Source organism: Lutjanus erythropterus, chromosome 17 (assembly GCF_056507025.1).
Source record: "Lutjanus erythropterus isolate fLutEry1 chromosome 17, fLutEry1.hap2, whole genome shotgun sequence".
Classification (NCBI taxonomy): domain Eukaryota; kingdom Metazoa; phylum Chordata; class Actinopteri; order Lutjaniformes; family Lutjanidae; genus Lutjanus; species Lutjanus erythropterus.
Window position 1 is genome coordinate 7,031,895 of NC_139333.1, and position 18,281 is coordinate 7,050,175.

The 18,281-nt window shown below is 39.9% G+C and overlaps 1 protein-coding gene and 1 long non-coding RNA gene across 2 annotated transcripts; both read right to left on the reverse strand.

Annotated features, from left to right (window-relative positions):
- Nucleotides 1–660: 660 nt before the first annotated feature.
- Nucleotides 661–4,494, reverse strand: lrrc18b (leucine rich repeat containing 18b). Its single transcript, XM_084741520.1, has 3 exons — nt 3,756–4,494; nt 2,190–2,579; nt 661–1,098 (listed from the first exon to the last, which is right to left on the reverse strand). Exons 2-3 carry the CDS (start codon nt 2,445–2,447, stop codon nt 661–663), a joined length of 696 nt encoding a protein of 231 aa, XP_084597646.1. The 5' UTR covers nt 2,448–2,579; nt 3,756–4,494.
- Nucleotides 4,495–9,035: 4,541 nt separating this feature from the next.
- Nucleotides 9,036–10,760, reverse strand: LOC146311649 (uncharacterized). Its single transcript, XR_014772188.1, has 3 exons — nt 10,417–10,760; nt 9,315–9,460; nt 9,036–9,110 (listed from the first exon to the last, which is right to left on the reverse strand). It is a non-coding gene; the product is annotated as an uncharacterized LOC146311649 (long non-coding RNA).
- Nucleotides 10,761–18,281: the final 7,521 nt, after the last annotated feature.

Sequence of the window (18,281 nt, forward strand, 5' to 3'; positions counted from 1 at the left end):
AGTACAGGCTCTGACATGTACTCAAAGTATAAAAAGTAATAAGTCACCCTCTGAAGGACATTTCTACCAGCTGTTGGGAAGGCAGCATGTAATTACGCAAACTAAAAATAATATTTCCCCTCAAATGCATTAAAACAAAAGTAATGAGCTTGTTTTGAAAATGTAAGGAGTAGAAAGTACAGTGTTAAAATGTAGAGAGTAAAAGTAAAATGACTCAAGTATACCTGAAAAATACTTCTTACTTCTTAAGTGCAGTAACAAAGTACTTGGTTACTTTTACTCTCCTGATGTTACCACAATTATGCATCTGTAATGGCTGCTCTAAATTTAATTTATACAATGTGAGAATTGTACTTTTACAGTGTATTCTACCATAAACCGCAATTGTTGTTTGTTTGTGTCACCAAACAGGTCTTGGGACATTATGAGAATTAATTTTAACAATGTGAAACTTTATTTTTGAAAAACCATCCATGGTTCAGATGGCCTGTACATTTCTAAACAGCAGATGGCGCTGTGGTGTAAGTTAAAACCACTTCACACTTCATAGTATGAAATCATCTCACATGCGCGAGTTAACAGTGTGGTAAAATAGAAAAGTAATAGATAATGATTATTTTTTTCTATATTTTCTTGCATGAATGTGTTTTTGAAAGTGAGTCACCATGTTATTCTCAGTGCCTGGGACTCCTCATCCTCCTCCAGCTTCCTCTCAATCTGGAACTTATTGCGGCAGTCGTCACACAGGACACTCTGCTTCACCAGGTAGAACCTCTCTGATATCATGAGCGACTCGTGGCCTGGTGGCTGCTCGGCGACGATGGGGTTCCTGTCCAGGTTGAGCTTCTCCAGCTTGTTCAGCCTCGAGAGGCATCTGGGGACGTGGGCGAACCGGTTGTCTGAGAGGCCGAGGCAGCGGAGCTCCTTCAGCGCACCGACGGAGGCGGGGAGAGCCTCCAGCTGGTTGAGGCCCAGGCTGAGCGTGTGGAGTTTCTTCAGCAGGCCGAGCTCGTCCGGGAGGCTCGTCAGACGGTTGTTGCACAGGTTCAAAACCAGCAGGTTCTGGAGACGGCCGATAGTCACAGGGAGCTGCTCCAGCTGCAATGAAAACACGTTCTGTAAAACACAGTATGATGCAACAACAACTTACACTTTATAGTTTCAAATTACAACTGTTCCCTGTTTTTTCTTTCTTTCTTTTTTGTCTTCATGAGCTTTTGTTATAACATTTATCACTACCAGACATCATTATAAAAACGCATTCTGGCTGCTAAACTACACACCAAACACTGCATCATGGATGCAGCCACACAAAAAAGCTTAATGCCATCTGGGCTTCTGACCCCGGAGCACCGGAGCCTCAGGGGGCCTGAAGGCTCCAGATTCAACAGTGTGGTAATTTTATGAATTGCAAATTTGTTTATTTGCTGTGTACACCACAAACAAACATAAACAGAAATCAAGACTGAGAGCCAATTTCCACCAATGTGATGGATTCCCAAACTTATTCTGGCATGTCCTCCTTCAGAAGCCAAACCCCACCCAACAATTATTATCAATCATTAACAATGACAGGGGAGGCAACTCCAAAATTCAACTCAGACTTTAGTGAAATGACTTTAGTGAAATGAACTTTTTGGTTGGTAGTACCAATGCTACGATGCTCACCGAAGCCCCTGCCTGTCATCGCAACCTTGGGCCACAGCGGCAGCTTTTAAAAACCTTCAGCTTTTCGGGGTAACGCTGTTGCAGGCAAGCAGTTGTCAGGGTGGTTACTGTGCAGCAGTGTGAAAGGGCCATAAGTATGGGAGGACCTCCAAAACCACTGGAACCTACACTACCCACAATGCAACACAAGCCCAAGTCCAGATGATATGGATTACATTGTAAATGTTATTTTCTTAGACCCACTAAAGCTCCTTCAGAGCCACAGAATGTATAAAGCAGCTGTTTTAACCAGCTAAACAGTGCGACCAGTCAACTAACCTTTATGTATAAAAATTATCCCCCCTTTAGTGAAAATCTCCATAATTTGGTTTTAAATTGTACAATAAGTTAGAAACAAAGACAGTTGAAGTTGGGCTCACTATTTTGACTCTCAGGCATCAGTCAGTTAACAAAGACGTCCAGTCAAATAAACCAAAACCCCTTTTTAAAGCGTTTCTTCCTCAACTTTCTGTCATACTCACATAGTTGCTGTGCAGATCCAAAACACGGATGTTGACAAAATGTTCAATGAAGTCCGGGACCTTTATGATCATGTTCCTGCCGAGCTTCAGTTCGTGAATGTCGCACATCTTCTGGATGCACTTGGGCACCGTGGTGATCTCCTTGAAACTGAGGTCCAGACAACGTTTACCGTCCAGCGTCAACTCCACGCAGTTCTGAGCCATTTTCAAGGTGATCGTCTTACTTTTGGACTGTTTGGTTTTCTTTCCCTTGGCCATCTTGCTGCAGCGGGACACAGAACAGCTTGGTGACGGAGTCTGTAGTTAACAGTATTCAGTAATGCTCTGTGACAGAGGAGTTGACAGTGGAACCAGTCTGCAAGATTATGTTACCAAACAGAGTCCAGCCAGCTGAAACAGGAGACAAAGTTGAGTTTTACCTTTCTGCTTAGATAAAATATCCGTCAACACCCACTGTTCCATGACAAAGCAAATTAAAGGGATAGTTTAGATTATTTGAAGTGGCATTGTATGAGGTATTTAACAGGTGGGATGGTGGGAAGCAGCAGGAGTACTGGTATACAAAGCTAAGTAATGTAGTGCTGTGGACACGGTCAACAGCAAAAGAAATCTTAGCCAAGTGAAAAAAATCAGTATCAGTTTAAGTCTACGATGTATTTAGAATATTTTCACTGCTTTACTTTGCTGCTGGACACCCTTTTCAATTGGGAAACTGCCGTAATATACGCCAAATATCACCTTCTCAACACCAACCAAACCCCATAGGCAAAATCAGTAATTTTATATTGCAGAAGACAGAAGTTGCTGGTTTACCGCTGCCTCGATCTGTTAGTTTGTTTGTGTTACTGCATGACTTGACTTGACTGTGGTGTTTTAAAAGGGAAGTTCCTATTCAACAAAGTCACACAATGACACAAACAAACTAACAGTGGTAGACCAGCAACTCCTGTGTCCTGCGAGGTAAAATTACTGATTTTACCTATGGAGTTTGGTTGGCTTGGAGAAGGCGATATTTAGCTTATTTAATGGCGTTTTCTGGTCACAAAAGGGTGTCTTGTGGCAAAACAAAGCACTTTAAATATTCTTAATATATCGTAAACTTAAAATGATATTGATTCTGTTGGGTGGACCTTTTTTAAATGACTAAAAGACTTTTTTGTTGCCGACCCTGTCCACAGCTTAACTTTTGTGCTGGCTCTCCTCTCTGCTTTCCCAAACTGGGGGTGTGTCAACCACCATCTTACTAATACACTGACGAAGTATAAGTACCTCCCCACATTAAATAAACCAAACTACTCCTTTAACTAGTTAACACCTTACAGGAGATTTATTCCTTTTTAAGAGAATTAATATATGTAAAAAATAAAAAAAATAAATTATAATTCAAGGATAAATTGTGTTGTACTTTAAAATAGTTTGGCTGTACTGACTGACCCTTTAAGTAAAAGTCTGAGTCCTACATCAAGGTAAAAAGAAAATGTGAGGACATGTTGAAAATAAAGTCAATGGCTGGTTGTTTTAAACACACTTCATGCAAAAAATGTTGAAAAATCTTTAATTTCTTACCAGCATTAATGAGTCTGCTTCCTTAGATCCAACTCACTGAACACCAGGAAAGAGACAAAGGGAATAAGACTCCCGACACGTGCAGTTTGAGTGTCACTCGAGTGTCTCTTTCTCCAGCCTGAGGATTATACTCTACATCAGGATGCCACCAAACAGAGCTGTAAATAAAAACTAGACAAGGAAAGATTAGACATGTCGTACAGCGGCTGCCTGTCAGACAGTCTGAAGCTCCAGCCTGGACTCACTCGCCCAGACATGGGATTTGTTTTCTTTTGTTCCCAGGCAACTGCTGTTTGCTCTCAGTAAGTCGACTTTATGGCTGTGAGCAGCTACAGCAGCTACAGACACTTTGTTCTCGTGTGGAAGAAAGTTTAAAAGATTACAGTAACAACTGCTTCTGGGATTATTTTGTTTCAAATAAAAATCACTGACAGAATGAGGAAGTGAAGGGTGTGATTTTTCTCAACAGAGGTCAGTGTTGACCACATGTAGTATAGTATAGTTAAATATACAATGTCCCTTTCTTCTTTGTTGGTTTCTTTGGATCGTATAAGGAGTTGAAGGATGCAATTTTTTTTCAAAGGTCACTGTTGACCACATATACTATAGTATAATACAGCATGGTACAGCATAGCACAGCATAGTATAGAATAGCATAGCATGGCATAATACAGTGTAGTATAGTTTAGTATATTATAGTATAGCATAGCATAGTATAGAATAGCATAGCATAGCGTAGCATAGCATAGTATAGTATAATATAGTATAGCATAGCATAATATAGCATAGCATAGCATAGCATAGCATAGTATAGAATAGCATAGCATAGTATAGTATAATATAGTATAGCATAGCATAGCATGGCATAGTATAGAATAGCATAGCATAGTATAGTATAATATAGTATAGCATAGCATAGTATTGTATAGAATAGCATAGCATAGCATTGCATACTAAATATAGTATAGCACAGCATAGCATAGCATAATATAGTACAGAATAACATAGCTTGGCATAGTATAGTACAGTATAGTATAGTATATCATAGCAGAGCATAACATAGTATATGATGTCTCTTTCTTCTTTTTTGACAAAGGAAAGGAAATGACAAATGTAATTTTTTCAACAGTCTTAAGGCCAGGTCACTGTTGAGAAAATATAGGATTTATATGAATTTCACTGAAAGTGGAAACAATCAGTGAACAATTCTAGCATGGTCCAAAAGTAATAAGAGCAAAGTTATGCAGTGTATTTTGTATTCTGATTATTTATTTATTTAAAAAAATAAAAAATAAAAAATAAAACTATTTCAGTACACTCAAAGATAAATAATAAAATATGATTAAAGCTGCAGTAGGCAATATTATTTCATTGTAATTTTGGTTGAAAGAACTATTTTTTACTGTTAAATCTGACATACAGTATTTAATTGAGGGTTGAGTGCAGGCTCCTTTGCATTTAGTTGTTTAAAAAACTGGATCTGTTTTTAATCAAACAACCAGTCAAAATCAGCTTGCACATAACTTGCCAATCACAGCGGCTCTGTACAAACAAGGGTCATCCAGGTCCTTAAGAACGGTTAGAACGTTCCGCTTCAAGCAAAATGGCCGTGTATGTTTGGTGTGTTATTTAGTGGGAGGGGCTTGGCAGAGAGATACGAGGCAGCAGAGAGAGAGAGTCACCTACTGCGGCTTTAAAATATACTTTATCCTGACCTGCTTAACTCTGCCGTGTTTGTAAATAGTTTCCCGTCTGACCCTTTTCCCAAGCTGTGATATGATACAGAAGTCACACGGCTGCATTAATATCTCTCACACACATGAACACATGCATGCATACACACACACACACACACACACACACACACATACACACACACACATGCACATGCACATGCACATGCACACAGTATGATATATCACATACTGTAGTCACACCTCAGACGTTACTCAGCTGCAACCTGTCTAAATTTAGCTGGACGGATTTCATATGCTGTACTTTCACCTTATGTGAATGTCATGCAGTACCTTCTCCTTCCCAGTAGGTGGTGCTGTGTTTGTACAAATCACAGCGTCTTCTCACTCCACCTCGAAATCAGAACACATTCTAGCTGGACATTCCTAATGAGAGTTTCTGCAGGTTTCAACAAATAAAATGTAAGACATTTTAAAGAACACCATGAATGCAATTTAAGACATTTCACATCAACACTGGCAAAGAAAAAAAAATAAAGAGGATATTAAGGAAAATCAGAGTCCCAGAATTGCAACTTTTACCACACACAACTGTGTATATGTAAGAGTAATAGTAGTAGTGGTTATAATAATTTCTTCATGAGATATTTTACTTGTCTTATTTTGATAAACTTAAACCTTTGGGTTTTAACCAATCAATTATGGGTTTTCCCAAATTTCTACAGTGTATGTCTGAATGCAACCAACCTAAAATCAAGAATTTGATTCTCCTCTATTTAAATGTATTTCCATTGCACAATGAAAACAGCATGAGCAGACTAGCATTATCGTAACTAATATCACTTTACAAACATGTGCTGAGGAAAAGCAGCTCAGGAAGAGGATATCATTTGCATGTAAACACACTCCTGAATCATGGCAGTAAATATAATGATCCCACAGAGACGAGAATCTGCTTGGGTTAGGAGTTAGAGTCCACTGGGCCTGTCAGAGCAAAAGCAGCCATGGTATTGTAGAGTGTGGAAAAAGTGGCCACAAAGTGCCGTATTTTCTGTCATGTTAAACTGCAGACAAACCAGACAGTTTCTACTTCCTTCTGGTCTTGTTTTCCAGCCAGACCTGCCCATTTGTTGCTGTTGGATTTTTTATTTTATTTTATTTTATTTGTTTATTTGCAATTCTCCTGAAACAGCAGGCGACAGGATAATATGGTCCATAAGCCTGAGTCATTTCCCTCGGCAGTGTGAAATGCAGGTCAGGAGATAGGCAGGTCACACTGGAGGAAATGGTGCTGACCTAATTGAGTGAGTTGGTGCACACAGCAGTTCAGATTACGTCTAATGATTAGAAATGTGAGCAGAGTGAGAGTTTGTGTGTGTGTGTGTGTGTGTGTGTGTGTGCATGTACACAGAGACTGGGAGTGAGACAGAGGCAAAGAAACAAAGAAAAACAGAGAAAAAACTGCTTTTAAATCAAACATTTTTGTGCTTGGTTTACATTAACTGGCATTTTAATCATATTGTATGTGTAGTAGCAAACCATATACAACTAGTTTTAGCTCAACCCCCCAGGAAGTGGCATGTATAGAGATTAACGACATAACAGCTCCCCAAAAGTAAGGCCAAAACATCTTGATCACCCCCTGGTGGCTGGCTGCAGTATAGGCCATAAATCAACATTAGCAAAGGGGACAAACTAAAAAATCTAAAAGTGCAACAAAAAAATAATAGTACATGTCAAATAATTGTTTTCCCCAAGGATGGTTTCTGTCATTTTAGGTAGTTCTTATCACACTGATATTTGTCAAAATATTAATTTTTGATGTGGTTTTAATTGTGTGGCCAACTCACATGATGCACCGTGGCCCAAACAGACTTTTTCCATATGCATACATTGTAAAAGAAGTGGCTGTGGATACATTTTTTGAGCATCACAACCTCTGCGACATGACAAGTTTCATCATCAGAATTTGATCCATCCAAACTGGATGTCCAGAAGAGTCACATGATCGATAATATTTAATTATTAAAGGTCTCATATTATGCCCCTTTCTGATAAGTTTTTATAAGTCTCAGAGGTCCTCAAGACATGCTTTTGAAGTTTGTTTCATAAAACACCACTCGGATCATGCAGATCAGCGTGTCTTTATACCCCTCTATGTCAGCCTCTCTCAAAACGAGCTGTTTCTGTGCCTGTAGCTTTAAATGCAAATGAGCTGTGACTAGTCGCGCCCCTCTCTGGAGGTGGGCGTGGCTTGAATCAGCCGATCCTGCCTGCTATGTTTACGCTTAACGCCATGACGGACATGGCTGCTGTCAGACGCGGTAGATTTTAAACATCTAATTTTGATCCAGACGGAGGCTCCTGCAGAAGTTCAAACACTGCGGATGTTGCCGGACGTGTCTGAATGGTAAGTCTACAACTTTGTGTGTCTTGATACTTTACAGTTAGTCGATGTGTGTGTTGGTACAACGTTAAAATGTAACTAGCTCGGTAGCTAATGCTAACTGTAACTCATTCCGCTTGTTCATTATTGAGGGAAATTTTGGCGAATAAGTGACATTATAATATGTGAATACAGTTAACTGTCATGCCTCCGGTGAGACACATTAGTACTCTGTGGACAAAGGACCTCTACAAGTGTTACAGGTGTCCCAATTACTGACATATTTTGACGATTGCTGACAATAATTATCTTTGTTTTACAATGTTCTCTGCAGAGATGACTATCAAATCAGTCCTTTATGTAGCCACATTTTTTTTTTTTATCATAATACTGAACTTGTTTTAGTATATATAAAAAATTTCAGTCTGTCTGTATAATTTATAATCATTTTATCATCAGTTTTCAGACGTCAAGGCTGTGTGCAGTGGTTTGTAAACTACACTGTGCTCCGTCTCCACATGTATATTGAGCAGGATAATGTAAGTGAGCAGGTCAGTATTGTAAAATAAACCTCTTCAGGATGAAGTAAGACCCTCTGTTTTGTGTCAGGGTCCTGCATCATCCTGTCAGGGTTTATTTCACGACACTGACAGAAAAGATTTTCACAATATTGTTAGTTGTATTTATGAAGATAAATATGTCAGATTTTTTACAGTTTGCTTTACATTACTTAAGTTGGCATAACATTACAGTGTTCACTAAACACCATGAATGGAGAAGCACACCCCAAAATAAACAGATACTGTTCATATTAAACATGACTTCACAAGAGACAAGTTTTACACATACTGTGAGGCATTTATTGAATCGCATATATCACATCGTATAACATGTCAAATGATGTACCTATCATCCATGACAGTAAACTGAAAGATTCACTGAATCCATGTGAATCCATGATCCATTGATGTTTTTGAGGCTAAACTGTTAACTGGACATCTTTTCCATATGTTTCATTCGTTACAGGTATCAGCCTATAGGTTTCCTCGTCACTCCTCGTCAAAGCCTGTCTGGTTCTTAGGATTCGCACCATGTTTCCTGATGCCCAGGGCCTCTATGTTGGATTCAGACCTCCTCTTAGTTGAACCAGGACACACAGCTGGCAATGACCTTCTCCTTGTCTGGCTCCTCATACTGTGGACTCTTCATCCCTGTCTGGCACTGGGTCCAGAAACACTTTCTCAAAGATGGGGTCCATTAAGTTGGCCACATATCCTGTGCAATATTACACAAAGATTTTGTTTAAACTTCAAAAAAGTCAGTGCATTATGTTTATGTGTGTATTTATATAAGTTATTAGTTTTCTTTTTTATTTCTTTTTTTTTGTTGAAACCTTTACAACAACTGTTACAGTGATACAGTAAATACAACATGTACATGACTTAATTTTAGTTACAAATAAAAGAATGTAACACTTACAAAACATGGGCTCAGTCTTCACTGGTTTTGTTCTGCAGGCTCCTCTCATGGTCTTTGGGAAGTGCACTTTGAAGAGTTGGTCTCCACCAGATGTGATGTGTGGTTTGTTAGCAGGTTCACTGTGATACATGACAGCCAGGCAGAGTCTGAAAGTACAACAGTACAGAGAAAATCAAAGATGGAAATAATGAACAACTGTAAATATTTTTATTAAAAAATTAAAAGTAACAACAATTTCATTTACCTGCACAGCATTCCAAGAAATGGAAACACCAAGATTCTTTCAAATGCCACTGAGACAATATATGCAATCATACACTGCTATGGCCTAATATATTTATAATAACAGCTGATGAGTGTGACTTGGTCATTGTTACTATGCCGTTTTTGTGAGTAAAAACTGATAACCCATGTAGTCACATGATTTTATGAATTGTATTGATATCAAAGCAAAACATCCAAACATCCTGCATGTCCTGCACTCCCACTGTGTTGTTTGTAATGTAATGCAGGACTACTGTTGCCGTACTGTTGTCCTTTACCGCATCAGCGTTGAAGCACCGTAAACACTGAATAGAGGAGGGGGTGATGTTGGTGAGGAAGCTGTTGAACCGGAGAAATTAAACTTATTTTCTGATTATTTTGGTTCTTACATTCTAAGCACAGATAAACACAACTGCATACCTGCGCTAATCACAACGCCTGATTTAGTCTGAATACAAGTTTCTCGGCTTGATTTTGCAGCAGGTCGCTACACATTTCAGGTATGAGACAGTTAGCAGCTTGATGCTAATCTAAGCTACACAGCAGGCAGAGGAGAGAGGAGGCGTCCATAACAACAGAGCCGATAACACAAACCCAGCAGCATGAAGTCACACAAAAACTGACATGAAAAACAGTCACCAGCATCCAATTTACTATTCTGTTTAGTTAACTGGCTTCATATGAGGCTTAACGTTCACACGGATTATCTTGACTCTCCCTCAATATTATACTCCAGCGTGTGAGCACACAGTAGATGCTACACATATTAGCCGCGATGCTAACGGCAGGATGAGCGGCTAAATACACAGTAAAGCAGCATAAAGATGATAAAACTTACCGCTGCCAGGTCTGCAGTTATGTCACAGTCGGTACTGATCCATCCTTGAGCTTCAGTTTTGAAGTAAATCCTGCTTTGTACCGACCGTCGATGAAGAAGCAGTCCGAAGTAAAATGGTTAGCACCCGCACACACACACGCAACACTTTACCGGTGTTGTGAGGACATTTTACTTAAAAATAAAATTAATAAATTAATCCACTGGGTCTTCTGTGGGTCAGATGACGGGAGTAAATGTAGACATTTGTGCTCGTTCCTGCAGCCAACAACACAGGACTTGTTGTGCTTTCCTAGTGCCTTCAACATCTCAGTTTGCCTGTGTAGCGTTCACGGAGATAAAAATGGCGACCACGAGGCGGACTCGTAGGTTTTCAGTGGGCGGCACAGACAGGCAGCACAGGGAGTGTCTCCGGCTCAGAGGAGGTGCTTGCCCGGCTATGACGACATAGCCGGCCACAAATCTAAACGGACCGTTTTGGCCAACATTCACTGAAAGGTGGAGTAAACAAGAGAGGGAGAGAGAGGATTGTTCTCATATCAAGGGAGTCTGAAGGCAGGCCGGGGACACATATTTTCACTGGAAAATAGGAAAATTGATTGATTGATTAAATATAGGAGAGAAAAAAAAAGGTTTTAATCAAGAATATTAACACACATCCTTTGGTGAAACATACATAAAATGCAGCACACAGCAAAAATATTAAAAGGATCACATGGCAGACATGATGCTTAATTGTCACTGAACACTTCTGTTTTGCTCTGGTGTCATGCTCTCACTTCCTTTTTAAACTGCTTTGCTAGGACAGTTTTTGATGAGCAGAGGAAACAAGAAACACATAACCATGTATGTGAATTGTTGTAAGCTGCAAAAGAAAATTGTGTCTTTCATGCTTCATCAACATCCACTAACATGCCACAGTTGGTTGGGACATGTCTCCATAAACATAGTAAAAGCTGTCAGTCTCCTGTCTGTGACACAGTGCAACGGAGACAGACGCTATGCTGCTGCCAGAGGAGAGCTGACTAAGATCAGAGCAATACATGCTGTAATCTTAGTCAGCATGAATGAATGATGAATCACAAAATAATAGATTTGTGTATATTTCTCACTTTACCCCTGATGGTCTGAATAACTCAATAGATTTGTTGCTAGTCAAATATTTTTGGCAGTAAAAAGTGATCCATGGCTGTAGGTAGGCAGTGGACCAAACCACTGTGAGGCATTATGAGGAGGAGTACATAGTCTTTCAGAACTTAAAAATGCATTATTTTGCAACTGTAATTAGCGCAGGTGCTATCACAACACTCAGTCTCTTGCTAACTAACATTCCCAACTGACCCTTAAGCTAAGCCCCTCCTGTGAACAGCAACTAATGGTGGCACCTTTTTTTGTCGTCTCTCAAAAATGTAAAAAACAAGAGCACACATGTGGGGAACGGATTAAACTTGTAAGTAATAATAAGCAACGAATGTTGGCATGCCCGGCTAACTTTAACGCTAGCTTATTGGCTGCAGTGATGTTGCCCCCAGCCAAACTTGTGACCACTGCATTTGCCAAACTCACGACTTATTCCCAGTCGTTACATTGTGATGTCTCATGTATGTGTGTGTTGGGGGGGTTGTGAAGAAAGATGTCAGCCGGTGCATAATCAAATTGGGCTGGTGACAACGTATCTGTTTGGCTAGCTCTCTGAGGTCCAGCACTTAAACTAATCCCTGCACCTCCTTTTCCTGTGTTAATGAGTGTATTTCTGTCACCTATTGTGTAGCAATTTTAAGCTAGCTTTAGCCTCAGTCTTAGTATTAATGTCAAGTAACTTTACACTTTAATACACTTTCACAGGATTGTCATTTTAAAACATGCCAAATTCTTGGTTGACTCAAGGAGTTCAAGCATTAGCATTAGCTGGCATTAGCCAGCTACACTTACAACACTGCCAGCTAGAGTCATGATTTCAGTCAACAAAATCCACAGTCGTCAGCCACAAATGAGAGGCTGCTTATATTTACTTCTCTGTTGAACTGAACATTGCATGTTTCAACAAATTCAATGTGGAATCTGCCACCGTTGTGCAGAGAAAAGAGGGTCGCGCTCAGGATGAATATCATCCAACAAGCCTTTTACTTGATCCTGTCCGGTACAAAATCACACAAAACATTTTCAGCCATCTAGCTTTCATCAGTGTGTCCCACCGCTGTCACTGTAAACAGCATCCACGCAGTGCGAGAATAAAAAGCTTGACAGGTGTAGCAACAGTAACTAAGGAGAGCATGGCTTAGCAAAAGGTTAATTATAAACCCTTGGGGTTTTGTTTTCAATGGGAAAAGGGAAACAAGGTACAAGGTACAAGGTACATTTTTAGAGGGTTTATGATGTGTATTTATTCAAAAACTGTATAAATCAATCTTTACAGGGCAGTAATTGGTGGCAGAAGGATGCAGCTTCATCCTGTTCAGTGTACATGGAATTATCCACTAACGTTGAGTGACAGCTCCAGACACTTTGTGATTCTTCCTTTCCAGCCTTCTTCTGCACACTTTGTCTTCTTTATGATCTATTGTTCAGGCTTTCTAATACACAACAACAGTAAAGCAGCTTTTGTGCAGAGAAATGAGCGATGGCTTGTTGGCTGTGTTTAGGAAAGTTGGCACCGCGGGGGCAGAGGCACTCGTGTTTATCTAAGCCCTGAATGGACGTGGCTTTCCGTTCCTCTATGTGACTGTTTTGTTGTCTTTGCTTCAGGGCTGCAAGTTCAAAGAGCTCCTTTCCTTTTTGTAAACATTTGTCCATTTGTCTCACTCAGGAAAGCTTAACAAGGGCTTGATAAAATATTCACTGGGCATATGAGAAAGTGTTTTTGGGTGGGTGGGTCAATCAGTCATGTGGTAGTTGTTTGGATGTGATAAAAGTAATGACTGAGGCAGGAATAGTCTGCTGACAATCTGTCTACAGAAATGTCTCTAACTGCTTCAGAGCTGAAATTATAAGTGATCAGTCATCATAAGTGCTTTTAATCATTTAACTCATTTAATTACTAGCTTGCCAGATGAAGTTCATTTAGCAAACTGTGCTAACATATAACTAAAAGCACATTTCTATAAACTTGAATATAAGCAGTCATTTTAATATATGTTGTGCGTTTCCTTTCCCATTGTATTAGCTATTGATGTTCTTCAGTATTTTATTTTATCACACATCTGTTAATGCTAAAATGGCCAAACCACATTAAAGGATGACTTTGTAGGATTTAGACGCATCAAGTGGTGAAATTTCAGATTGCAAACACTTCACCTCACCCTCCCCTTCCAAGGGTGCAGGAGAACCTATAGTGCCTGTGAAATTCATAAAAACATGAAAGGCCTTGACTGGAGTGTTTGGTTTGCCCATTCTCGGCTACTGTAGAAACATGGTCACCTTCATTGAAGAGGACCTGCACCCTCTGTGGGTGTAAAAGGTAAAGGTTATTAAAAAACAAAACCAAAAAAAACGGAACAACTCCTTATTTTTAGGTAATTATACAATAAAGAAAATGTACTTCCTCTAAGTTTTTAGATTTTAAAATTGAATCTTCTCTCCCTTAATCCAGTTTTTTAATCATACAAGAAGTCAGTCATCATTATTACTAAGTGGGTTTCCATCCACCAGTTTTTATTGGCATTTTCAATTTAAGAAAAAAAAAGTGTGAAAACATTGAAAATTTGAAAGAAAAGAATCTCAGTATATCCAAAAATGTTTTATGCTTGACTGACATCACATCAACTTAAAAATGTGGCGTGGCAAAAGTCTTGCTTATTTACAAATCAAGTTGAAACAGCAGAACAACATTAGTATTCATTTGGAGTCACGTTTGTATCCTGATAAAATATTAACAGCTAGATTCAACCTGGCAGGGTGGTAACATGTTACAGTGCTTGTGATTCTACCAGCGGTACTGTGGTGTGTCCCAGGAGCTCACCGCTCTGCTTCTAATATGGGCAGGAAGTCAGACACAGAAAAAGCAAAGAGTATCCCATGAATTTTCAAAATAAAAGACCCTAGGCAGACCCACAATGCTAAAGACAGACAGAAAATAAACTATTGAACTATGCAACCTACTTGTCAATGGTGGAAGCACAAAAACAAGGAAAGAGGACAAATTCTGGTAAATCTGAAACACTGCTAGTGTGACCCACAGCTGTGTGGAAGAGGAATCAAAACTACTAGTGGAATCAACCACAGTGTTCCCAAAAAATCCTATTACTACTATTCTTTTAGGTGTGTTGTGCTCTGCCAATTTTCAGTGGCTAAATGCTCCACATGTTCACCAGGTACTTCCTAAATTTGCTTGTCTCATCTTTGCTGGTTGTCAGGTATAGTGTACAGAGCTTTTTCACTGAAAACAGTTGCCTGCTGTCGCTGAATGTGATGGTGATGCAGGCAGTAAGAATGAATACATCTGTAAAGTTGTGCTTAAAAATGAGCTGAAAAGATGCTAAAAAAATGTCTAAAACTGAGGGGAAATCAAGTGGTAATTCTATTTCTATTTCTACAAGCAACATCTTTCACATAGATTAATAGAAAAATATTCATTATAGCAGCTTTAAGAAAAGTCCAATCCCAGCTGACTAATAAAAAAAAGTATTGTAGTAACACTAGATCACAGTTAACAGTATAAAAGCAAAGCAAAATGTTCCAACTCCATTGTCACATGGAAACCTCATCCTAACTTCATCGGCTTCATCACTTAAAACTCTGCACCCACACCACTGTCCTCACTGACTGTTAACAACCTTAAAATCCATTGTAGTATGATGTCATCACTTTAGGAACCCAAAGGGGTGAAAGGCAGCCAGGCGGTGAGCCTGAGTAAAGCTGTTTCTCATTAGTCCTGCTTGGCCTGCACTTTCAGGCAACACCAGAGTCGGTCATAGTGCTGAGAGATGACAGTCGCCCTGGCTGCAGACTAATAAATCTTGTAGTGAAATTCTTCATCAGTTACTGTCTGGCTGGGTGTCTGCTAAACAAATCCAAGTATGAGATGAGTATGAAAAGGCTGTTGGATTATACAAGACGGAATTAACAAGAGCAGATACTGTTTTCAGTAATGGTTAAAATAAGATATTATCAGGTCAGTCAAGATGAGACATGACACATCACACGTACAGGCAACTGTTGTCACAAGCTTCCTGTCTGCCTGCCATTTATTCCAGCAAAATCTTTTGCTCTTTCTGTGCTTTTTTCATGTGTCTGGCTAAGTTTTGGCTGATCAGAAGTCCCAGCTCTAATAGTCACAGTCCACCTGTAAAAATAGGCTAAATTGATCAAATATGGATCAGTATCTTGTTGCTACCTCGGTTATTTCTTGCTTAAAATGTTTTCAGAAACAGTTTTTAGTGCACTCTTTAGTTGTAATATGAGAAAGATTGTGACCAGATGGCTGCCATTGTATGTCTGACGTTGATGTATGTTTCCAGCGGAGCCTCCTGAAACTTTGTGGCAATGCAGGTCCCCTTTATTTCCAGCTGAACAGATGACCCAAAACCAGGCACTGCCTAAGAATGTAGTACGTCACTCAAAGTCCACAAACCAGAAGGTGATGTAACGGTTGGTTCACACTTGGTCGTAATAAGCTGCTTGCACAGACAATCCATACGGTTGTTTTTCAGGTGAGGATGGCCTGGTTCTTTAATAGTCTTCCTCTAAGAAGTTGAAAAACAAGTTCTCTGCATCAAAATTTAAACTTCCTGGACCAAGCACCATCCAAGTACCTAGTACGTCACCCACCAGCTCCACACTCTTGTTAGTACTGTGCATGCTCTGGTTGCAAAAAAAACCCCAAGATGGCAACCACCATAATTCAAAACTCAAGGCTTCCAAACGGAAGTCCATAAACCAATGGGTGACGTCACAGTTGGGCCACACTTGGTTGTAATAAGCTTCTTGCACAGACAACCTATACAGTTGTTTTTCTGGTGAAAATGCCCCGGTTATTTCCCAGTCTTCTTCTAAGAAGTTGAAAAACAAGTTCTCTTCAAAATTTATGACCGGAACAACACAATGCATATTTTTAAACTCACTGGACTTTTTTGTGTTCTGTAAATAGTTGCACTTAGACAGCCACACGGTTTGTTTCTCAGCAGGAGTCCTACACTCTGCCTGTGTACTCGGTTGTGTTTTGAAGAAGCCCAAACAGCTGGAAACATCCGTTGGATTTAGAGGCCCGTGGGCAATGTCCAAGTGGGCCTGGTTGAAATCTGGTTTGTGTGGACATGACCTTAAGAGTAGCGCTGTACACTTAAGGGATCATCGAGGTCACTTGTCCACCATGTCCTGACCGTTCAACACTGGACACTGGATCCGAGCTGCTTACAGGACATCCAGTCCTGAGCCTTAATCTTATTCCTACTTCCTGCGATTTCCACTTGCTCAAGTCTTTCATTATAAGCTCCTTTTTGCCTCTGGGCCTGTGCAGCTATGCATTACTGTAACCACACAGGATATGTCGGTTGTAGACTGTGTTTACTATGCATTGTATTCCTACGGACTGAGATGGTGGCGTGCATGGGACAGAACGAGCGCAGACACACGCGAGGGATTGAGCTTTAACAATAGGTTGTGTTTGGCTGCTTCACTGGTGACATCAGTTGTTTCTTTTTAAGGGAGCGTCCGCAAAGCCTGCTGTTTTGTGCTCACACAGGAAGCTAGCATCAGTCTTTCCTACACCTCCAACTCCATCTTTTCCCTTACAATTTCTTCCACCTCTCTCTTTTGAATCCCTCCAATCCTCTTCATACCTCCTCCCCTTCACTTTTCAACAATCCCACCCACTTATACAACTTTATTTACCTTACTGATCATGTTTTACTGCTATTGAACCACTTCCCTTCAAACTAAGTCATTCACTGACCTGTCTTTTTTGTCAGCTCCGTATGTTTTCTTTGTGGGTGTGACATTTTTATAGGACCTCTGGGGTTCCTTTTGTCCCACGCACACAGCGAGCTTCCTCTCTTTTCCTTTCGAAAATAATTTGGAGGTTGCAAGTAAACTAAACCCAACATTTAAACCTCCCCCTCTCTCATTACAGCAGCGCCTCCACCACCACAAGAGGAGCTGACACCCATCCAGGCCGCTATAACGGCTGCACCCCTCTCATGTCTCCTCTTTATGTCAACATGGAGGTGAAATATAACTGGAGCGGGGGAGTCTGAGCTGTGATCATGGTATAGATACTGCTGATGACTAACAGTGAGTTCTTATTAATAGCATGCGAAAACTTGAAGATCACAGTTTAGTTGCTGTAGAGTTCAGTTCAGGGCAACATGCTTTAATGCAGCACATTAGATAAATTAAAATATTCCCAGTGGTTACAGGACCATACATCTTTCATGGAGTTAATAGGAAATCATACAAGCAGGACCAAGACCATCTAACTTTAAAAACAATCATAGTGTATATGCATATGAGAGCCAAGCTTCTGCTACAGGAGACAAACTTGATGTCAATTAAATTAAGGTTTTGAACATCTCTACAAAGAAAAATAGTTCCATGTTTGTCATGGTAAATCATTCCCATATAGAATGCTGATATAACCTGCAGGCTAAATATACAAATCCACCTGAGGTTATCATGTAAGGGTGTAAGACCTGAAATAAATACCTCAGGGAAGCTCAGCATTAAAATCAGAGAGGGGGAATTCCCCCCTGCAACTTACGCCTAGGTTAGCATGCTAATATTAGCAGATATTATGTTTACCATGATGTCAGGGATGCAAATACATGTACGGTGAAAAAAAGAGAGAGCTATGTGACAAAAACCTGTGCTCTATTCTTCTTATTTTCTGAATTTAAAAAGTAACATAACTGTTGTATTGGGGAGCAGTTACTAAA